The sequence below is a fragment of the Pagrus major genome, chromosome 5 (assembly GCF_040436345.1).
Source record: "Pagrus major chromosome 5, Pma_NU_1.0".
NCBI lineage: Eukaryota > Metazoa > Chordata > Actinopteri > Spariformes > Sparidae > Pagrus > Pagrus major.
This window is the reverse complement of record NC_133219.1, coordinates 37,931,034-37,954,020: the sequence shown is the minus strand read 5'-3', so window position 1 is coordinate 37,954,020 and position 22,987 is coordinate 37,931,034. Positions and strand designations below refer to the sequence as shown.

Here is a 22,987-nt window from a genome sequence, read left to right as displayed (position 1 = left end):
GATGTAACAACTGGTGGACGCTGCTTTATTTTTTAGGAGTTAAAAGCCAATTGCATTTTAAGTCAGCAGTTATTATTAAACATGGAATGAAGGTGGCATCAGTTCTGCTTAGTCTGCCTCCTTTTTGATTAAAACAATAATAATAATAACAACAACAACAACATATTTCTGATGCATAAGTTCTTTCTTTCCATAAAATTAAGGTGTTTTTTTTTTTTCACATTCTCAAATCCATCGACTTTTATTTTGAAAATATGGCCTCGGTCAATCAGCCTGCCGTAAAGTGCGCCAGTGTCGTGAATGTTTGTTGATCTAGCCGTGTTATCCACAGTATCTGTGGAGCTTTATGTAGTATCTCTATGAAGTATCGGGGATTGTTTCTCGGGACAGGATTAAAATAGATAAACAGGCTGTTGTCTTCGGTTATCGGTTAAATGTTATCGAGGAGAAAGCCCAGTGAGCCGTGACGAAGATGATGAAGTTGATGATGATGATGATGATGATGCCGTGATGGACACAGACGGACCGTCTCGGCTCGTTAGCCTGAGTGACAGTGAGGCGCTTGATTCGGTGACAGATGCCTTTCGGGACGGGACCGAGACGGAGTGTGGACCCAACAGGCCCGGCCCGCTTCGCACAGCTTGAGAACAGGAACCCCGGTTCCGCCTGCGCTGCGTTTGTCACCGCAGACGTCTTTTAAAAACTGCTCGTTAGCTAGCACCGCAGCTAGCAACTCGGTTAGCCGACAACAAACTTCGCGTCGGTGGCTGTGAGCTGCGCTGTCGTCGCGCAAACCATGCGCTTATTTAGCTGGTGGGTAGATTAGATTAAGTGTGATTAACACGTTAGCCTCGACCTCTTCATCTGCTTGCTGACATGGAGTCTGACGACGATGTGCCTCTCATCTTGACCTGGGACGAGGCGAACAGCGGTCTGCTCAACGAGGAGGCTGAGAGAGGAGACGAAAGTAAGTGTCCACTGTCACAACCTGATCCTCAGCCAGCCGTGTCAGCTGTGCATGCAATAAAACATCACCCCACCCAAAAAAAAAAAAATGCTCTCTTATCTTGTTAAAAGACAAAACAACCTTGAATACATGATGTGCAAATATGTGTCACTGCAAAAGTTTAAAGGTGCAACTGTGTAGTTTTGGAAAAGAAACTCAGAAAGGTTTTTATTTACAATACTGATAAGGTGATATTACTTCAAAAATGTTTTTTTCCCCCCTATAAGTGAATAAACAAGCTGTTCTCAGAAGAAAAAACACTGTTTGAAGCTAGAAAGGTGGCAGGGTCCGCCACATAAACAAAGTGAAACAGTATGAAACTGTGTCGTCCTTTAAGGTCAGTTTGTTTATTCAGTTTATTCAGTGATGAAAACAAAGAGAGGTTGTTTATTTAGTGTTTTTAGGCTAATCAATGGAGTCAGTGAAGATCTTTCTCTTCTGATGAACAAATCTTCTACATAGTGCACCTTTAACTACTGGACAGGAGATGTCTCCTACTTTACTGTAAAGTCGATTCTCAGTGTTTTTTGCACTGGACGTGTCAAGTTTCTTCATCACATGCTGATTATTAGACCAAGATTGGCCTCTGAACTGTTTGTTCCTCTTTAAATCAGGTTTTCAATGAGCTTTTAACAGACGTGTGTGAAACCCTGCACATGCATCATTCAACACAGTGTAGCTCAAACATTCAACTGTAGAAACAAAGAAAAAACACATTTTTGAGTGAGGTTGAAAATACACTCATTTGCCAGTTTATCCGCTATGCAAAGCTAAAACCCATGCAGTCCGATGTTAACGGCCATGCAATAAATCCAACCTTCATGAAGGTTGCAATGCTCAGTTTTTATTGGAGCTGTTTCAGGTGTCTATTCAACTTTATGGTCATTCTGGAGGCTGTAGTTTGTGGCGCTTTACTGATACTGGTGTGGTCTTTCGGAGGGACATTGGCGCTGCAGTTTGTTCCTGAATATCAGTTCCTGCCCACATCACACATCACCCCACGCAGGAACGGTTCCTGAACGTTTCAGGGAGAGACTGCATATATGAAAGATTTCATTTAAATACCAGCCCGATATTGGGGAATTTATATTATCGGCTATTTATCAGTATCTGTGAGATACCAGCTGATAAATAGAACTAATAATATAAAGCCAAATTGTTTGTTTTCAGCTGAAAACATCCGTACTGTGCGTATTTATTCATTTACCCTCAATATAAATAACTATTAGATTCAGCATGCTAACTAGAGCCTCCAGAAAGACATGAAATTGAATCAACACCTCTCTGAAACAGTTTCAACAAAATGAGCTTCAGTATGGTGCATCAAATAAACTGACAACTGAGCGCAGACTTGTTGAGTATAGACTCATGAAGGTATGTTTTGTTATTCTTGGTTGAGAGGAGATTATTGAACATTTCTAATGTTGTTCGTGGAAGAGTATTCAGTATTTTTGCGTATATTTTTAATGTAATTACAGCTGTATATTTTGTAGAATGAAGTTAAAGCTCGCCTACTTACCAGATTTGCAGTTTGAAGCCATTGAATGTTGTTGACAGTCGGCTGCGTACACGCTGCACGTCCGGGCTACACTGCTTTGATGGAGGTTGTCCCCCAGGCTCTGAGATCACGTGTGTGTGTGAGTGTGTGCAGTATGTATAGGTATCCATGTATCCACTCAACATAGTAATCCCGCTGCCCTTTGTATGCCTCACATATAAGCTACAAAATGACCCATCTGAGAAACTGCTGCCTCAGCAGACCCTGCACCCCCTCAGCCCCTCCCTGCTGCTCATGGGCAGCATGTGTGTGTTGTGTGTGTGAATGTCTGCAGCCTGTGTGTAAGTGTCTGTGTGTGTGAGCTAACTGGATCATTTTCTCTGGCTCTGGAGGTGAACAGGAAGAGGAGAGGAGGTTTTTTTTTCTCAGGATATCTAGGAGTGGTGGACAAGGAGGACAGATCCTTCTGTTCTTTCTGACGGCTGTTGGAGCTTTCTGGAAAGTGAGGGGAGTTTGAACTTGGACCGGGAGAAAGTGTCACCTCAGTGACAAATCACATGCCGGGATAGACGTGTGGAGTTCAGTTTTTATTGCTGGTGGTCAGGACCCTTCAGATCCCCACAAAACTATTTGTTGTTTGTCCTTGGAGAAACAGTCATGACTGCTGAGCCTGTTTGTGTTGCTGTGAGCCTGACCTCACCGTGTTTTTGACTGGGAGCTTCAAACATGTTATTGTTCTCAAACAAATGAGGGGCTGGAATAGCACACGGCGGACACGCGGTGTACTCCTGTCAGGATAACAGCCAGGCTGCCGCCGGACTGGAATTTGATCTTCACACTTCAGCTCGATCTGCTGCCGTCATGGTGGAAAGGAAATGTCTGTGACTGCAGTTCACAGACTCATATGGTCTCTTCACCGGGTTTTTTTTTATTCCTAGGAGTGGTGCCTAAAGCAGAAACATGTGATGAACAGTGTGTGGGAAGAGCACCCAGATAGACCTCTAAAATAGGCAGCTGCAGGAAGACGCTTAGAGGAAGAGTTTGTTCAAGAAAGGAACTGTGATTTATATTTATGAGAGAGCCTGTTGAATCTGTAAATCAAGATTATAAGAGAGTTACTCTGGACTTCAGCTGTCTCTGTTGTACTTTTGAGGTTATTGTGTAGACAGTGCAGGTTTTAGAAAAAGTACTGTCTCATTTAAAATTCTACGATGACATGCTGCTTTCTCTGTGTTATTATATATCTAGATGTCTTCCCTGTCTTTCAAAGTTAGTCGCATGTTCTCTGGCAGCACAGGATTAAGTCACCCTGTGGTTTATCTGTCTCCTGTCTGTATCCTGTCTGTGGCAGGAAGGAGGTGTAATAGACAATGTGACAACAGTGCAGGCACGGGACTTTCTCTCTGACTGGCAGCGTTGGGTTCGAAGTTTAAACTCGCAGTATCTCTCGTCAAGGTGACTGTAAGAAAAACATTTTTCCTAAAAGAAGCAAACAGTTTGTCCAAGAAGCATTGAACTTCATAAGTATTGTCAATTGAATAGTTGTCTGGTCTCCAGTGTCACAGTGTCAGCCTTGTTTCCCCGAGCCTTGTCTGGATATTTCTGGTTCTGTAAGGACTCTGACTCCACTTGTGACTTTGTCTCTGGAGTTTGCATCTGGCCTGAGTGGAATGTTTGGCCGTCTGTATCTCCAGATGTGTGTGGATGCTGGAATAAGCCCAGTGTACTGTGAATGACACAAACACACACAGGAACATTAATACGTTCACAAAGCTGAGGCTCACAGACAAAATCCTAACTGATCAATGGAGTGCTTATGCGGGCAGGCAGCTGGTTGCCGTGAAGATCAGACCCATAACGAGAGTCCGGTAGTGATCTCCTCGTACGCCTCAACGTTAGAACTAGGCTGCATCGGTACGCACAGTCGCACACACCCCTTCATGTACTCTACTAAAGAAAAATACGGAGATTAAAGACAACTTCTGCTCTTTTCCACATGAATGTAAGCTGCATCAACACACTGACACTGAAGTGTTTTCTTCCAGATGGAGGAGCAGGCAATTATGACATAGTGAACAACGCTGTGATCTCAACGCCCGGGCCACAGAACCACAGAGGCCCAAATGTGTCCTTACGGCAGAGCTGGGAGATGAACTACCAGGAAGCAGCCATCTACCTGCAGGTATTCACAAGCAGTGGATTGTGGCATGTATTAGTGACCGAGTGTGCAGGGTCACATGCAGGTTCACATGATCATAATAGTTTTATTACATCCTCCACACTGTGTTACTTCTAGACGGTTAATCATTGTGCACTTTCATTGGGCTATATTTACATCATGACCAGCTGTGACAAGATAAGTGAAGTTCAGATACAAGGAAGTTCAAAATACAGAAGGAAGTAGTGACACATAAATATAGAACTAATCAGCTGAGAGTCCTCTGCTAACTTTAAAAGGTCCTGTGTGATGATGTTCAGTGTCAAAACAGCCAAACATTCAGAGTTGTCTGCACCTGTGAAGGAGCACTTTGTCAGATGTTTGTTAAAATATTCAAAAGTGTAGAGAGTGTAAAGAAACAACAGAGTTGTCAATGTAACGGTAGCTAACTACAGCCAAGTAAAGCTAGCAAAGAGCAGCAGTTATCAGTTACTCTGGTGAAATACTGCCCCCTATGTTTTTTGGAGCTGCCTTCAAATTCTGTCCATGTTTTACAATTTTCACCTTTTAAATACAATCAAAAGGCTTACCTTGTCTGTTATGTATGTGTCATTTAAATTTCACATACAGGAGGGAGAGAACAATGATAAGTTCTTCACCCACCCTCGAAACCCGAAGGCGCTGGCAGCGTACCTGTTCGCCCACAACCACCTGTTCTACATGATGGAGCTGCTGACGGGCCTCCTGCTGATGATGCTGTCGCTGTGTGAAGCTCCCGCGGTGCCCTCGCTGCGCCTGGACGTCTACGTGAGTGAACGTATACACACACAGACACACACGCAAACACAAGCTTTATATACACAGTTTGGTGTTAAAGCGTATGTGATGCCTTTGCAGGTCCACGCCACTCTGGAGCTGCTGGCTTTGGTCATGGTGGCGTTTGAGCTATGCATGAAACTTCGCTGGTTAGGTTTCGGCACCTTCATACGACACAAGAGGACAATGGTGAAGGTGACTGATGCATGATGGGTACTTTCTGATGGGCAGATTCATCTTCTGTCACTGTGTATTATTCAGGTTGTCTCCTCTCTTTGTACAGACGTGTGTGTTGCTGCTGCAGTTCGTGGAGGCCATAGTGGTTCTGATCAGACAGACGTCTCACGTCAGAGTGACCAGAGCTCTCAGGCCAATCTTCCTGGTGGACTGTAGATACTGCGGCGCTGTACGCAGGTACACAGTGACACTTAATGAGATTTACACTGAAGGTTAAAGTCATGATCACAGAGGATTGTGGGGATGAGGATCAACTTCAAAGTTTGGGTTTAGTGGAGCTACATGTTTTTACCATGATCTTGTCCCGCTCCCTGAATATACTGACACCACTGACTTAACAATTTAATGCGGTCTTCACTTACAAGGTGTCTTTCGTCCAAACAGGAATTTGCGTCAGATCTTCCAGTCCCTCCCACCTTTTATTGACATCCTCCTACTGCTGCTCTTCTTCATGGTTATATTCGCTATCTTGGGTAAGAAAACGTATTATTTTAATGTATATTAACTGCTTTAAAGGAAAAGTTCACTCACCAAAAAGAAAATTCAGTTATTATCTGCTCACCCTCGGGCGGATGGAAAGTTTGGGAAAGATTCTCCTAAACAACTGAAGTAGCTGGGGACTTGTTTTTAAACCACAGTAAAAAAAGATTTGTCCATACAGCTCATCCGGCGTGATTCAAGTCTCTGTGAACCCTAAGATCCCAATTTGATTTGAAAAGATGTTTTACACCCTTTTTAAAGCCGAAATCTTCACTGTAGCTGCGACGCTAAAAGAGAATGCAACCTGTCTTAAGTGGATGCGTGAGCTCGACTCAGGCGTTGAGGGTGCAGATAATGTCTTTTCAAATCAATTTGGGATCTCTGGGCTACCGGAAGCTTGGATTACACTGGACGAGCTAAATGGAGCCATTTTATGTTTTTTGTTTGGTTGTTTTTTTTAAGTCCCCAGCTACTTCAGTTGTTTAGGAGAATGCTGCAACGCTGTTTTGCTGGGAAGCTCCTGAACTGTTTAATGACTACAAAACTTCATGACTACAAAACTGAGTAGATAATGACTGAATTTTCATTTTTGGTTGAACTTTAAGATTGTGTTTTTTTTTCCTCTTGTACTGAAAATGTAATATACTTCATTTTAAAAGTGAACCGTCTTCTGTCTGACTTTCCTTTTGTCTCCTCCAGGTTTCTGTCTCTTCTCTCCAAACACTTCTGACCCGGTACGTTGAGTCTTTAGTCCACCTCACGTTAGTTTGTTTGAGTTTTGTACGTTTGGGGACTCGGGTGGTTGTTCTCTTTGTTTGTAGTTTTGTGTCTGTGATGGTCACATTTCCTGACTTCAACCCTCTCATCTCACCGCAGTACTTCAGCACTCTTGAGAACAGCCTCGTCAGTCTGTTTGTGCTGCTGACCACAGCAAAGTAAGCAAAGTTATGGTTCAGTTATCACAACATGCAAGCAGTACTTCCTGCTTTTAGAGCTCATCACGAATGTTTTTGCCTCACCACGTGTGCAGTCTTTCTCATGCGTACCCTCTTTCTTGTAGTTTCCCTGATGTGATGATGCCGGCGTACTCCAAGAACCGCTGGTCCTGTGTTTTCTTCATTGTTTACCTCTCCATAGAGCTCTACTTCATCATGAACCTGGTACAATCAGTCTTGTTTTCACTACTTTCTAAAGTGTCTCTCTTGATGTATTTTGTACTTCACATCATTTCCCTGTCCCTCTCCAGCTCTTGGCAGTGGTGTTCGATACGTTCAATGATGTCGAGAAGATGAAGTTTAAATCTCTTTTGCTCCACAAACGCTCCGCTATCGACCACGCCTTTCAGCTGCTGGTTAGCCGGCAGGTATGACCTCACTGTTCTGTGTAGTCTATAATGTATATTTGGAGCAAATGATTTATTTTACAAGGCACTCATGGGCGTTGCGTTTGTCTGTGTTGATGTGGCGCTCCCTCCAGAGGCCGATGGGCGTGTCGCTGAAACAGTTTGACGGTCTGATGCGGTTTTACAGACCTCGTTTGTCTGCAAGAGACCGCTTCCTCACATACAAAGCTCTGAACACCTCAGGGGCTCCAATGCTCAGGTGACTGCATGACACCGTTTTACAAGTTAAAATCCTTCATTTCGATGCATTTCATGTGATTTAATGGGTCTTTTGTGCTGCAGTTTACAGGACTTTTACAAGTTCTATGAGGTCACAGGCCTTAAATGGAAGGTGAGCAGCTAAACATTTGTACTGTTCAGTTATAATTCACACCAAATGTCCTTGTGGTTGTTTTTAACATACATGTGTCCGTTGATAAGGCGCGGCGCAGTGGAGAACACTGGTTTGATGACCTCCCACACACGACCTTCCTCATTTTCAAAGGCAAGTTCTCTGTTTCTTTTCTTCAATTTATACAACAGAAGAAATCAGTCTCTCAGTTCCTTATTGTCAGCGCTCTGTCTCTGCTTCAACAGGCATCAACCTGCTGGTGAAGTCAAAGGGCTTCCAGTATGCCATGTGTAAGTGATATCATTTACATTCGCCCAGCTGTCCTCAGAGATAACAACAGTCTGTCATGATAAACCGTTTAAAGGAAAAGTTCACCTAAAGTTTTATGGTCCACAAAACATTTCTGGAGCTTCACAGCAAAACAGTGTTGCAGCGTTCTCCATTATTATTTACACCCTCAATGTGCGATCAAGTTCATACACCCACTTCAGACAAGGTACCTGCTAACGATTGTAGCTTAGCAACTACAGTGAAGATTTTGGCTCTTTTAAATGGTGTAAATCACCGAACAAAGTTTCTATTTCAGCTGCATTCTCAGAAATATTCAGTGACGTACTTTTCTCACCTTTAATGTCCAATTTCAGGACAGGGAGCTGATCACACACGCACCAAAAAGAGATAAAACATCCGATGAGATAGAGCAATGCATGACGTAACATCACTTTTCCACATGTCACAGCTGTTCCGATTATATTCATTGTTGCATGTAAACACCAGCACCTATTAATCCCATCCTGTGTAAACAGTTGACCCGAAATCTTTCACTTGGAACGATTTCAATCAGAATGAAGAAATATTGTCCGTGTAAACACAGCTTGTGTTTTGCTGCAAAGCTCCAGAAATGTTTTACGAAACCCCTTGAAAGTGGATAATGACTGAATTATCATTTTTGGGTCAACTTATCCTTTAACCTTTCCTCTGCCTGCAGATGCGGTGGTGGCCATCAATGGTGTGTGGATCCTCGTGGAGACGTACACGCTGAATAGTAAGATCTCCCCCCGGATCACGTAAACACACGACACAGGAGATTTTTGCGCTGCAGACCTCTCACCTTCCTCTCTCACCTTCCTCTCTCACCTTCCTCTCCCTCTGCAGGTGGATTTTCTTGGTCCAGATTTGTCCCCTGGAGTTACATTGTTTTTCTGACCAGTGAGTAGACAGCGACCACGATCTAAAACTGATTACTGAGTGTGTCGAGTTGTGTACACGCTTTAATACTAATATTAACTCTACCTCTGTTCCTCTTCTTTTAGTTTACGGTGTAGAGGTGTTATTGAAAATTTCAGGTTTGGGGCCGATGGCTTATTTCAGCTCTGGGTGGAATCTGTGAGTAATAACTTGGACACTGATGCTGATTGATTGTCATGTTAGGTGTGAGCACTGAATCCAAAATGTCAGACTTAAAAACTCACATGCATAAATCCATAGATGCTGTTGGAGTATGAACATTTGGATTCACTACTCTTACTAAAATTTTAATTTTGTTTTGTGAAAATATATCAAAAATGTATTTCAACGTGTGCCAAACACTGACTCTGTGTTTTTGTTTTTCGTCTGTCCAGGTTTGACTTCTCAGTGACAGTGTTTGCCTTCCTGGGCCTGATCGCTCTCGCCTTTGATATGGAGCCGTTTTATTTCATCGTAGTTCTGCGACCCCTTCAGCTGCTCCGGTACACTTTTATTTCCCACTCTTGAGAGTGTACGACATTATTTCATATTTTCTGTTTATGTTGAAATGTTGGTCTTTGTTCTCTTACAGGCTGTTTAAGATAAAGCAGAGGTATCGTAACGTATTGGACACCATGTTCGAGCTCTTCCCCAGGATGGCCAGTCTGGGGTTGACGTTAATCATCTTCTACTACTCCTTTGCCATTGTGGGGATGGAGTTCTTCGCAGATGTGGTTTACCCCAACTGCTGCAAGTGAGTCGAGGCGTCAGAGTAACATTTAAAAAGAAGTCACCCTAAATTTTATTTGTCATTTTTCTACATATGGGCTTATTGGAATGTATTGGTGTTGTCTTTTTAAACCTGGGCCCTGTGTTAATGACAAATAGGAATTGGTCCGGTGTATCGCGTTAGCCAGAAGCTGCACGGACTACAATGGCTGCAACATCGCTGCTGCTGCAGTCAGGTTGATAAACGCAGTTTAGTTACAAATTGTACTTTTAAAAAGACTTTAGAGAAGCAGCGGGGTCAAAACGGCATGTTTAATATCTTCACATTTTACAGGGTGAATTAAGGGTTCCTTCATTTCTTATCGGTGGCAAAAAGGAGCACTTTGGACTTACTTTGACAGTAAAAAATTGTCCAGAAGGATTGTCTTACTGCTGCCTATGTTACAGCTGCCGGCTAAAGCGATCTACTGGACTGAATATATACCAGAATTATCCTTTAACTCTGGTCTACGGCATTTTTCTATAGCTTGTGGTACAAAAGGATGAATTGCGTTTGCTTCCACTAACCGCTCTTTATTCCCTCTGTTTTTGTCTCTCAGCACCAGCACAGTGGCAGACTCCTACAGACAGATCAACATTACCATTGGCAACAAAACGGTGTTGGAAGAGGGCTATTATTATCTCAATAACTTCAACAACATTCTCAGCAGCTTCGGTAATTCTTTTTTTGTAACAGCTGACAATTTTTTAAATATATTTTCGTTGAGAAATCCCAGAAAAGGCAAAACCAGAAAAGGCTCAAGTCCATCTGTATTTTCCGACTTCCTCAGCTTGTTTGTGGCCCTCAGACCACAAGTCCACTGGTTCCTACTAAAAACCAGGTTGTAAATATGTAGTTTCATATTTTAATGTTCTTGTTGGGGACTATTTTCAACTGCTGATTTGATGCCGCAGTGAGTTTTGATGCCATGTTCATAGTAATGACAGATCATGTTTTTATTAGCTTTTGTTATTGAATCCTGTGGCACAGACAGAACTTGTTACCAGGATCAGTTCATTTTGTTTTTGATTACAGCATTATGTGCTTTTCTCTCCCCTCCAGTGACTCTGTTTGAACTGACTGTGGTCAATAACTGGTACATCACCATGGTGAGATCAATTCATTTATCTGTACTCTTTTCTCAGTCACCTCTCTGCAGTCTTGTCACCGATCAGTGGGTGTCGCTGTTTGACCGCTGTCGTGTTCACTCTCTCACAGGAAGGAGTCACGTCTATGACGAGCCACTGGAGCCGACTCTACTTCATGACCTTTTACATAGTTACCATGGTGAGGCCTGAGTGAAATGTCTGCAGAAGTTTGTACTGGATTTTGGCCTTTTTATTTTTGTGAAAAGGTGTGTGTTGCTTGGTCTCTGCAGGTGGTGATGACCATCATTGTGGCGTTCATTCTGGACGCGTTTGTGTTCCGCATGAACTACAGCCGCAAGAACCGGGAACCCCTGGAGAACCCAGAGGGTGAGACCTCGCGTTACTCGTGTTGCGGGGACATAAACATGTTAACATTTTCCCCATAACTTAAATCGTTACATTTTTGGGTGAAGGCACAGGTGGGAGGTAACGTAGATTTTTCAGGTATCTGTATTTTCTACTTTTGCTACCTACATTTTAATACAAATATCTGTACTTTCTACTTCTTACATTTTCAAAACAGGCTTGTTACTTTAGTTTTAATGTATGTGAGAGAAATTATTGATTGGTGAATGTCAGGCACAGCAGACAACACTACATAACAAGACAGAAACAGACAAACAGATTCGAGTCAGAGCATGTACTTTCTCATTTTTACTTCAGTAAAGATGTTGAATCAGTACTTCTACTTTATTTACACACGTATCTGTACTTCTACTTCAGTAAAGACTGATCGGGCTTGATATATCGTGCATCTCTAGTGTGAATGAGAGTTCAGTGTGTGATTTTTATGTCCGTGTGTACACGCTCTAGATGAGAACGGGATAGTGTTCGAGGTAGAGGTGAGTCGAGACGAAGCTCTGGCCACTCTGGAGCTGTACAAACAGACCTGCCCGGGACAGTCCTCCCTCAGCTCCCTCCAGGGAGTCCTGACAGCCATGGACAGGGGAGGGGTAAGGACACACACACAAACACAAAATAAACTCTTCATCCTCTGCTCTTCACATGAAGTCCCACTAACTTGCTTCCCCTCCTGCTCTGCTGTGTGCAGCACTTGTCTCTGGTGTACCTCGGTCGTAGGTCTAGAACCAAGAGTGACCTCAGCATGAAAATGTACGAGGAGGAGATACAGGTAAGAAACGGAAGAAATAATCCTGCATACCATGACAGCAGTTTGGTCTGTCGTAGCCTCCTGAACTTTTTCTATGCCTTGCTGCAGCAGGAGTGGTATGCAGAGTATTCGAGGGAAAACCTGCCTCAGTCCGACCACAGCCTGGAGCCGGATCCGGATCCGGAGAGTCCCGCCCCTGACCTGTCTTCCTGCCCAGAGCCGCAGCTCAACTCACAGACTGGAACTCACAGCATCAACTAGCGCACAGTTTGCAGGCTGAACATTCACACCACCATCGCAGCATTTTTTTTAAATGCTAAGAAACGCCATCACTCCAGGTCACTTTCAGTTTCACCCACACGCTCCCCGTTTGGCACAGTTGGTCCAGTCGAAACTGGTCCGGGACCTTTTTTTGGATTGACGGGAGAGCGAGACGAGTTATTGATGACCGACAGAAAGACAGCAGTGCAGCTCTGCCACTCGAACAGTGAAGCGGGAATGTTTGCCCTCTTTTGGCCTTTTCAAAGACTGCAGCAGATATTACCAGAGCCTGCAGGACTACAGTATTTTGTGTACGTATACTACTGTAGGCCTTACGTGACCTCTTGTAAATCATGTAATACTTAAACCTGATGCCTTAGTCCAATGGCTCCAATGATCAGTATTAACACAGACACTACTTCTACTAAGCTCTCTAAAGACCAAAAGTATAGACAGTTCCCCTCCTTTCAGCTCATCCCAACAATACAATTACGTTGTATCTCCTGACTTATGTCTCAACAGACTATTTTACTTTTATATAACTTCTTATTCTGTAATGTATTTGAGTTAGTTAAGAAGGGATTTTATTAAATTGTTCAAATTGTCATTGATGTATTTTTTGCTGTATAATACTGCTGGTAACTTCTCATTTACTTGGAAGGAAAGTGAGTAAAGACAAGAAAGCATTACTACCATCTGTTAAAAAAAAAAAGATTTTTTTTTTTAATTCCTCAAAAGCAGCTTTGTACAGAGTCATTTTAACATTTTGATTTAAATTACATGTAGTTAATTTACAAACTGTATTTTCCTCCTGGATTCACAAAGTGCCATCACAGCACCAGTCAGCACAAAAGAGAAGTTAAATAAAGGCACAGTGTGATAATTAATTTCAGCTCTCCCTGAGCAGAGAAGTCTTAGTTTGTCATTAATTTGCCTGTTTGGTTCCACAAACCAACCTCAGGATGGCTGCGAGTGGCAGGCAAGTGCACAAAGTGTTGATTCTGGTATAAATAGTGCATCAGTATTACGTGTAGAAGAGGATGTCTCTTGTCTGCAGCCTCTGTTCGAGTTGAATTAAGGGAGGACATCCCTGATTTCAGACTGGCCTCAGAGTCACATGTGGATCTTTCCCAACTCTGTAAGCAGTGCAATGAGAAGGAAAATGACGTAGAAGATGAGGAGAAAGATCCCGTAGGCCCGATTCATGTGGAACCGGCACAGTGGAACAATGACGAAGGACAGCACCAAAGACAAACCCAGAGATCCTGCGAGAACCCACGTCAACAGACCGTCCACTTCAAACTGAGGAGGAGAAAGAGACAAAAGGTGCATGATGGTCACAGGGTCCAAAACAGTCTCGTGTATCTGAGATTGCTACGTTTGCAACTCCAGATCTGTGTGCGTTTGAGGAGATTACCTCCACATCACTGTGTGTTTTGAGCATCTGCACCAGACATCCTAAACCCACTCCAAACAGCATGTCTGAAGGAAATGCAGTCAAGGATGCAGTCATTAATAGCCACTGCTGCTGTACATGTCCATAAGTTATGTTTTTATAACTCATAGAAATTTATCTCATAGAAATAAGGATACTGAAGATGATGCCTCCAAAGCAGGCTGATATGGCCATCCGTGGGTAACCCTGGCGAGCGATGGTGATGTCAGAAAAGCAGTCTGAAAAACAGAAGAGATTTGAAGTACAAGTCTACGTTTGCATGTCTTTCACAAAAAAGGATTAGGTTGTCAAGTATCACCTCCTATGCTGTTGCCCCAGGCCAACAGAGTCAGACCGAGCACGGTGTTGCTGAGACTGAGCACCACACCGAGCATGTGCAGAAGACTGACCACTTCAGAGGCTGCTGCGCTGATCAACCCTGCACTCACCACGAAGCCCAAAAGAGCAAACAGCTGGAGGAAGGAAGAGAAGATATTTCATCACCACAGCATCAATATGACAGCACATTAATCCATCCATTGTTTTGAGAGCAGTGAGTGCAATGAGGAACAAAGTATGATGAATACGTGCAGTATGCTGTGTATTTTTAGCCATGCTGGCTTAAAGGATAGTAATGTCGTTGGGTTGGTCTGTCAGCCGAACTGAAACATTCAATGGATCACCGTGAGACTCTTCTGACAGTCTTGAGTTCACACGGTGAATCCTTTGACTTCTCCTGTAGCGCCGATATCACGTCACATTTTTTATTTGACCAGCACTTTGGTTTATTAACAAATACATGAAAACTAAGAACCCATCAGCCTCAGCTGTACTTTGGTTTTTGTGCTAATTAGAAAATGTTAGCATGCTAAAACGCTAAACTTGGATGGTGAACATGGACAACGTGATAATTTTTAATATCAGCATGTTAGATTTGTCGTTGTGTGAAAGCTCATTTCTGCCCATGTGATGCAAAAAAAAAATAATAAGGTGAGTTTTTATGATGAGAAACTTTGTTGAAATTAAGACTTACTATCTCAAAATAATGACTTAATAATGATAAACTCATAATAATGACTTATCTTCATCTATCTCTCAAAAAAATGATAATACTAAATTATTATTTTGAGATACTAAGTCTTTATTTTGACAGAATTTCTCATTATTTTGAGATTCAAAGCCAATATTTTTGATATACTGAGTCATCATTTTGAGACATTAAGTCATTTTGAGAGTTTCTCATTTTGAGTTATTAAGTCATTATTTTGAAAAAAGTTATTTTGATACTGTCATTTTGAGAATTTCTCATCAATTTAGTCATTACTTTGAAATATCAAGTAATTATTTTTGAAAAAAATTCTCATTATTTTGATGGTCATTTTGAGAATTTCTAATCATTTTAAGATACCAAGTCATTATTTTGAGATATTAAGTCATCCTTTTGACAAAATGTATTTTTTTCAGATACTACTGCAATTAAGTCATGTACCAAGAAAGTTTCTCATTGTGAGATACAACGTTGTTATTTTGAGATATTAAGTCATTATTTTGAAAAAAGTTATTTTGATACTGTCATTTTGAGCATTTCTCATCAATTAAGTCATTATTTTGAAATATCAAGTAATTATTTTTTTTAAAAATTCTCATTATTTTGATTTTGAGAATTTCTCAAGTCTTATTTTAAGATACCAAGTCAATATTTTGAGATACTAAATCATTATTTTGAAAAGCCGCTGAGCCTCAGTGGAGCCTCACAGAGCTGCTAGCCCGGCTCTGTAGACTCTTACTCTTGTGAAAATTATTACATCCTCTTATACGTGTAAAAGACATGAATGTGGCCCAGCGAAGCTCCACATCGCCCCCAAAAAGGGTTCATATCCTGTATATTTTGGACAATATATGCTCTGTCTTAATCTACACCAACACTTACTGGATGATATTTGGGTGGACGGTCATTAGTGGTGGTGCAGAAGACAATAGCAGATAGGAAGAGTCCCAGCAGAAGAGTCAGCAGCCAGAGGGGAAACTGCCCCTGGATCATATAATCTCCATCTAGAAACGAGTTCAAGGAAAATACAGATTATGGCTGCTGGAATACGTCAAGGTGCCGTTATCGTGAAAGGCGACGCACTTACATTTTCCAGACTGGAAGGTGAGCACACACACCAGAGGAGCAGTGACCAGATGGAGGCAGTTCAGGGGGCGTCTCCAGTTCCTGTCTTCTTTATCAGGGTCGACCACAGGGATGCAGAGCAGCAGCAGCACCTCTAGAGGCGTCTGATGGGTGCACGACATAACTTTAAATAACTTTTCACTGCTTTACTAAGTCATTATTTTGATACACTTAGTTATTATTTTCAAATACAAAGTCATTATTTCGAGATACGAAGTCAGTGTTTTGAGAAAGTTTCAGATTATTTTGAGAAACTAAGTCATTATTCTGAGTTTCTCATTATTTTCAGATTTTAAGTCATAAATTTAAGTATATTATATATATTTAAGTTCATTATATTTTATATTAAAGTTTCTGATTATCTTAAGAAACTAAGTCATTATTTTCAGATACAAAGTCATTATTTTCAGATACTAAGTCATTATTTTCAGATACAAAGTCATTATTTTCAGATACTAAGTCATTATTTTCAGATACTAAGTCATTATTTTCAGATACAAAGTCATTATTTTCAGATACAAAGTCATTATTTCGAGATATGAAGTCAGTGTTTTGAGAAAGTTTCAGATTATTTTGAGAAACTAAGTCATTATTCTGAGTTTCTCATTATTTTCAGATTTTAAGTCATAAATTTAAGTATATTATATATATTTAAGTTCATTATATTTTATATTTAAGTTTCTGATTATCTTAAGAAACTAAGTCATTATTTTCAGATACTAATTCACTGTTTTGCCTAAAGCTGTCATTATTTTAAGATGCTGCCTTTCTTTTGAGAAACTAAATTACTATTTTGAGATACCAACTTTCTGTTTTGACGAAAGTTTTGATTATTTTGAAATACTAAGTCGTTATTTTGAGACAAAGTAATTCTTTGAGGAAAGTTCTCATTATCCGGAGATATTAAGTCATTATGAGGAAATTTCTCATTATTTTTAGATACTGCCTTTCTTTTGAGAAATCAAATCATTACTTCATTCAGACACTGAGCTCTTACACTGCCCCTTGTATCCGTCTATCATCACACTCACCTTCAGTACTTTGAAGACTCTCCAGCTCCACGGTTTCCTCCTCCACTTCCTGTTGTCCACCGGGTTCAGGGAGCTCAGCAGGATCTGACTCGTGGACTCAGAGTAAGGCAGAAGTGGCCTGTACTCTGACTCTGAAACACACACACACACACATGCATGTTATGGTCCTGATCATGCTTTAAAATCCTGCTGTTTATTAACTTATATTGTTTTTTTATAGACTGCATTCCTACCATACTCCTGTTGGATGATCCCACCGTTCAGACAGGGAGCGTCATAATCGGAGGAGTCTGACGAGTCAAACTCTGCTGCAAAGACAAAAATGAATATCATCACCGGCAATTGCTGAAACATTATTTTATTTGTGTGTCCATGTATTTGTGCTTCTAACCTGGGATATGTGTAACACTGTGGACACTTGAGTTCATTGAATGTTTCTGCCGGTTGTAGATGTACGCACTGATGATAACAGTCAATACGTACACCACGTAGAGGCCCAGGTACCCTGGAAAAAAAAAGGAAATAAAGCAAAGTGAAGCTCAGAATATCACAGAGTGTTTAAAACTAGTCAGAGCTGGGAGTAAAACTGCTTGTAAAACCTTTATTCACAGTTACAATCTCCTGTTTATGTGGACATATTTGAAAAGGGGGGGGATACTGACGATGACTGTAAGAGGCAGCTGACCCCCAAAGAGCCATCAGAGAAGGTGATTCACAGAAAAGTATGGCTGGGTGACTCTTTGAACTGCTTTCTGGGATTGTTTTATAACTATATAAAAGAGATTGTTCAGATTCAGACGTGATAGGATATTATGGGATACATTTATATTAACAGATGCTGTAGCCTGACGGGGCAAAAAAAGCAGCATGACGTTTTGTCTTGGCTCATGTCTCATCTTTCACCTGGATCTCATGATCTCATTACAATCAGCTGACAGGTGACTCGAACAAACAAACAAATGGCTCTGAAGCAGAGGTTATATGTTTCTGAGGCTTTAAAGAGGTTTTTTTTGTGTGTGTGTATCTGTGTGTGTGTACCAAAGGTTTCCTTCATGGTCGTGGTTCCTCTGTACAACATGAAGAAGGTCCAATACACTGCCACCATGTAGAAGGTGACATCACGCAAAAATGGACGTGAGGCCACAGCGAAAGGCTTGACCAGCGCCACGCTGCCTGCGACGACTGTGGTAACAAATATACCAGCTCCTGTAGAGGGAGGGAGAGATGAGCGTGATGAGGCTAACCCGGTTTTCATATTAAAACAGCTTGAGTTGTTTTATTTTCTTTGTGTGTGTGGGAGACTGTGCGCCTACCAAATAAGGCTCCGACAGCCAGCCCAGCAGTGTGTGGGTTGGAGAAAGCCGCAATGGCGCTGAAGATGTCAGGAGCTCCATTACCAAGAGCCAGAAACGTCACACCCTCAGAACAAACACCAGTCAAGGAAAATAATTTTGCAACATTGAGAAAAATCTAACTGTAGAAAGTGAAATCACTCTCAAAGAGGAACTGGTGAATCATCAGTCCGACTGCTTTGTACCAAAATGAGAACTTCTGACGAATGTACAGCAGAGCTGACACTCACAATTATTTTCATTATGACTAATCTGCCAGTTGTTTTCATGATGAATCAATTAGTCCATAAAATGTCAAACTAGAACGGCACTCAGTAGAGCGCATACCTCCACCAAGGCCCAACAGTCCCCTTTAATTCAATAAAGCCTAATCCAATATCAAATAAAACACATTTAAATCCACTAGATCTGGATTTTTGTTTGGCATCAAATTCAACTCACTCAGCCACCTAAATATTTTTTTTTTCCTGCAAGATTCATGCAACATTAATAAAGTTATGGAAAATGTAGAAAAATGCTCTATAGGTAAAAATTGTGGAAAATTCTCATCACAATTCCCAGAAACCCAAGTGACGTCTTTAATAAATCTTTAAAAACCCAAAAGACTTACATCTATAATAATCCTCAAATTTAGGAAGCAGGAACCAGCAAATATTAGACATTTTGGCTTGAAAAAATGTCTAAAACGATTAAATCAAATATCAAAATAGTTGGCAATGAATTTTCATTTTTATTGAAATAATGCAATGTGGATGCAGATGAGGTCAGATTTTCACCACAGGATAATTGTGGCCTAAAGAATTCACCATATTATTGCGATATCTATAGAAAATTTTAAAACAAAACCTGTAACCACAACTATAAAAAAAGCAATTTATTGACACAATATCAATATTTAAATCATAAATATTACAGTTATTGTCAATACTGATAGATCGCTACACCCCTGATGCAGATGAAGGATACAGCCACGTTGTGAGTGAGGTGCAGACTGGTAGAGATGGCTGACAGGTTGGGACAAAAGCTGAGGAGACACAGTGGGGAAAAACATGTGAGCAGACTCATGAGAAATTAAATGTTCTTTAATAGTTCAGGACATTTTATCTTCAACACACAGCAGCTACCATTCAGCTGCTGCAGTGTGTGAAGTGAGGGCGGGGTGGGAGGAAAAGCAGAACAAACCGCTTCCTTTGAAGAAATCTCACAATCATAAAAAAAACTCTCTACAGCCATGTGACTGTTGAAGCTGACCACACTGGTGGCATGAATGTGTGTGTTGTCTGCACGTGCGGGCCTGTGAAGATGGCATTACAGCGTCCGTAGCTAAAACTAATCAATGATAGTAAATGATTCATGCTGTCCTCGCATGTAAAGGAGAACTTTAGGGAGACACTTACAACTTCGACGCTGTGAGTCCAAGAATGACGAACAAAAAGAGCAGCCATATAATCTGTGGAGAAACAGAAGAAAGTTAAGGTCTGACGGACTTGTTTTCTTAACGCACACTCAGAGAAGACAGAAGTGCCGCTCGAGTCCACTGGACTCAAACAAAACTCTATAAACAAGAAGGTTGACCGCGAAAAACGTGGCCTTGTTCGGCTACACTGATCCTGTTGTTCCTCATCTGTAACACAGACCGTTTAGTCTCTACACAGATAAATTAAAGCTATTTCCAGTGTGACAGTTTGATTTGTTCTGTTGCAAAAAGGGGAATTCAGGAAGTTCACACAATCTACGAAAATCCATTATGTAGCAAAGAGTGAAATGACTGAGTTAAGTAAATAAGACGTTTGATAACTTCTGGTTCTCCTACGGCAAAATCAACTTCCTCAAAAAAATAAATCAGCTGCTGCTGAAATGCAGTTTCATGGTTTCATACTGCTTCATGACCGCTATCTACACCCGGATCTTACACAGAGAGTGACAGTGAGAGGTGTGAGGTAGGGAGGAAGCAGACAGAAGGCCACACGAAGGTAGTTGATGAAGCCGTCCTCTATGCTGCAGTCTGGTGTGGTCTTCACAAATGTACAGCGGTCTGCCGCACTGACGTTCATCACGTGGTCACACTGAACACACAGAGAAGGGAGAAAGTTATCAGTCTTCCCACTCACTTCTCTGAATGACTCCATGTAGATATGAGCATTAATGTTCGAATAAACATTTCTTCCTTTTTCTCTCATCATTATCGTGATGGACGTAGGAAAATATTATAAGATTCAGCTGCATAAAGTCAAAGTATAGTGAAGGACATCACTGTATAAAAGGAGCCTTAATACTGTGTGACGTGGCGTAAAATTGATCCGTGGGTCCTTATTGACCTATTTATATCACATGCTCCTCATCAGGTTCGACACATTACACAGTAATCGTGGCAGCTTTGTAATAATTTTCCCAGAAGCTTAGAAACCGATCAATACTGTTTTTCTACAAATCAATTTGCTGTAATTTGATAACATAAAAGTAACGACAATAAGCGGCATGTAAGCGTGATATTAACACAGAGCACTAAAGATAATAGGGTTTGTGGTCTGAATTCACTTTTATCTGTTAAAATTACTTCTTAAACCAATATGTATACAAAGGTATTCTCTTTAATCTTATTATATTTGATAATCTTACTTATTATATATGTTTTATTTCACATATTTTACTCAACTTATTTAGTTACTTTTGCTTTATGTGTTATAACCTAGTCTGTAAATTGTTTTAGTTATTGATTGTCTGCTTTGAGACGTGTTGTTTTGTCTTGCAAAGCACTTTATAACTTTTTTCTTAAAAGTGCATTTTTATAGCTATTTTATTATTATTATGGTAAATCGGTTTCTTCTCAGTTTTTCAATCATGTTTTTTTGTTATGTGCTATTTTGTACTATTTTGGTTGCACATGCACCTAACAAACTGTCAAGCATGACTAACATTTTCATTGGTTACACCGGTGCACCTGAAATCTAATGATTTATTAATTTTTTAACTATTGAGATTATTGCAATTTCTTGTTGTGTATAATTTTTTTTTTAAAGAAAAACATGTATTGGCACCTTTATTCCTATTTCCAATAATTTACATAATGTATGAAGAAATCAAATTAAAAAGTTAGGCGCACCGGTGCAACCATTGTGATTGATTTTTATTTTAATTAAACAGAAAAAGATGCTTGAGGTAATTTATAATTATCAAATTTCCTGTGAAGTTTACTGTCTCAGTGCACTGATGTCATTCTGGACAATAAAGTCAAGTTAAATTATCGTTAAGCTGTAAAATATGCTGCTGCCATTATGTTATTACCTAATCTTAACTGTTTGATAATCACATTTGACGGATCATTACAAAAAAATTACAAAGATAATAACGTTCTCTCTTGGTTCACATGGTCACAGAGGTATTAATTTCATTATATGTTAATCATTCAGGATGCAACTTCCACTGGACTGTTTTGTCCACACACGAGGGAGAATATTATAAATACATTTTAATATAATAATTTAATATAATGCAGCAATAAACTTACAGCTGAATTAATACATTTCTGGAAAGTTTGGTTCTGTGGTAGATAATCTCTAAACCATTATGGAAATGTCCAATTATTTTCTGTAGAAGCGAAGACACCTGTGACACTGTGTCCCCACTATAGACTACAAACAAACACATACACAGTCATTCCTATCCAGCTGTTTTTGGAGGACCATGGGACCTCCAAGCTTCGGTCCGTCCGGATGTGGACGTGCGTGCACGGCCCACTTCATTCACGCCAGTGGTTTCCTTATCATGTGACAGCTGGACAAACCTGCTGACAACCAAATATTACACGACACACACACACAGACTCACACACACACAGACTCACACACCCAATCCCACCTCATTGTCGGTGTTTTGAATCATCCCGGCTCGTGTTGTGTTTGAAGCCCACCCGGATGCGACCCGCTGCAGGTGACAGGATATCACCAGTAAAACCGACAGATAAACACCAGCAGACATGATTCACTTTTCCTCGGAGCTGCGTCCATTCCTGGTGCGTTGACAGAAAACTGTGCTGGTTTTTTTTTTTTTTAATCCTGCAATCCCGATTTTTCAGCTGGATTTAACCGGAAAAACTGATAAAAAATAAATCCCCCCCCAACACGTCATTGTTGTCGAGGCTGTAGCTTCACTTTAGCGGCTATGGTTTGTTTCTTTGGACCTGTTTGGTGTCTGTTTGCGGACACTGAGTGTCCGTGAACATCGTGTTCACCTTCGCTTCAAACCCCACCTACTGTTTTTCTCAACAGTGCACTTCAGGGACTCCTCGTAAATCGCAGAACTTTCAAAAATCTACTGTATTCTGTATTTTGTCATTCAAAAAAAACACAGTGTTTGACACTTAATCATCTTTTGTTGCTCATTAAAACACAATGAAACTATTAATGATTGTGATTCATGATGTTTTCCTGATAATCATCAAAATATTCTTAAAACTTTAAAATAAAATAAAAAACTAGAATTGCACTTAAATTACACTAGAAACACTTTCATTTTTAAAAAAATTTTTTTAGGAGACAAATATTTTAATTGC

At 40.7% G+C, this 22,987-nt stretch overlaps 2 protein-coding genes across 6 annotated transcripts; one reads left to right on the top strand and one right to left on the bottom strand.

Moving 5' to 3' along the window:
- The first annotated feature begins 298 nt into the window (after positions 1-298).
- tpcn1 (two pore segment channel 1) lies at positions 299-13,051 on the top strand. Of its 4 annotated transcripts, none has more exons than XM_073465435.1 (26): positions 299-967; positions 4,550-4,686; positions 5,293-5,469; positions 5,560-5,673; positions 5,762-5,892; positions 6,100-6,188; positions 6,895-6,929; positions 7,072-7,130; positions 7,256-7,355; positions 7,442-7,558; positions 7,672-7,796; positions 7,880-7,928; positions 8,018-8,081; positions 8,174-8,218; positions 8,917-8,973; positions 9,084-9,137; positions 9,242-9,314; positions 9,551-9,658; positions 9,748-9,909; positions 10,484-10,599; positions 10,987-11,033; positions 11,143-11,211; positions 11,303-11,399; positions 11,886-12,025; positions 12,124-12,204; positions 12,292-13,051. In XM_073465435.1, the coding sequence occupies exons 1-26, from the start codon at positions 877-879 to the stop codon at positions 12,442-12,444; spliced, it is 2,490 nt and encodes an 829-aa protein (XP_073321536.1). In that variant the 5' UTR covers positions 299-876; the 3' UTR covers positions 12,445-13,051. The 4 variants fall into 4 exon arrangements, with proteins under 4 accessions (XP_073321536.1, XP_073321537.1, XP_073321534.1 ...); XM_073465436.1 differs by having other exon boundaries at positions 315-967; positions 12,295-13,051; XM_073465433.1 differs by lacking the exon at positions 299-967 and adding an exon at positions 4,234-4,418.
- Positions 13,052-13,141: 90 nt separating this feature from the next.
- slc8b1 (solute carrier family 8 member B1) lies at positions 13,142-22,686 on the bottom strand. 2 transcript variants are annotated; one of them, XM_073465438.1, is made up of 15 exons: positions 22,294-22,686; positions 20,349-20,501; positions 19,833-19,885; positions 19,402-19,459; positions 18,397-18,502; positions 18,122-18,289; positions 17,475-17,588; positions 17,317-17,391; positions 17,084-17,214; positions 16,015-16,156; positions 15,810-15,931; positions 14,199-14,352; positions 14,038-14,118; positions 13,862-13,926; positions 13,142-13,746 (listed from the first exon to the last, which is right to left on the bottom strand). In XM_073465438.1, the coding sequence occupies exons 1-15, from the start codon at positions 22,411-22,413 to the stop codon at positions 13,558-13,560; spliced, it is 1,731 nt and encodes a 576-aa protein (XP_073321539.1). In that variant the 5' UTR covers positions 22,414-22,686; the 3' UTR covers positions 13,142-13,557. The 2 variants fall into 2 exon arrangements, with proteins under 2 accessions (XP_073321539.1, XP_073321538.1); XM_073465437.1 differs by having other exon boundaries at positions 13,400-13,746; positions 17,317-17,388; positions 22,294-22,508.
- Positions 22,687-22,987: the final 301 nt, after the last annotated feature.

Excerpts from the sequence above, each read along its gene's own strand:
- tpcn1 (XM_073465433.1), top strand. The coding sequence starts at position 4,310 with ATGGAGTGCTTATGCGGGCAGGCAGCTGGTTGCCGTGAAGATCAGACC. Across the intron at positions 7,131-7,255 it reads GTGCTGCTGACCACAGCAAA|TTTCCCTGATGTGATGATGC; the intron begins GTAAGCAAAGTT and ends TCTTTCTTGTAG. Across the intron at positions 9,315-9,550 it reads TTCAGCTCTGGGTGGAATCT|GTTTGACTTCTCAGTGACAG; the intron begins GTGAGTAATAAC and ends TCGTCTGTCCAG.
- slc8b1 (XM_073465438.1), bottom strand. The coding sequence starts at position 22,413 with ATGTCTGCTGGTGTTTATCTGTCGGTTTTACTGGTGATATCCTGTCAC. Across the intron at positions 17,589-18,121 it reads GACCATGAAGGAAACCTTTG|GGTACCTGGGCCTCTACGTG; the intron begins GTACACACACAC and ends TTTTTTTTCCAG. Across the intron at positions 15,932-16,014 it reads CACCTTCCAGTCTGGAAAAT|ATGGAGATTATATGATCCAG; the intron begins GTAAGTGCGTCG and ends ACTCGTTTCTAG.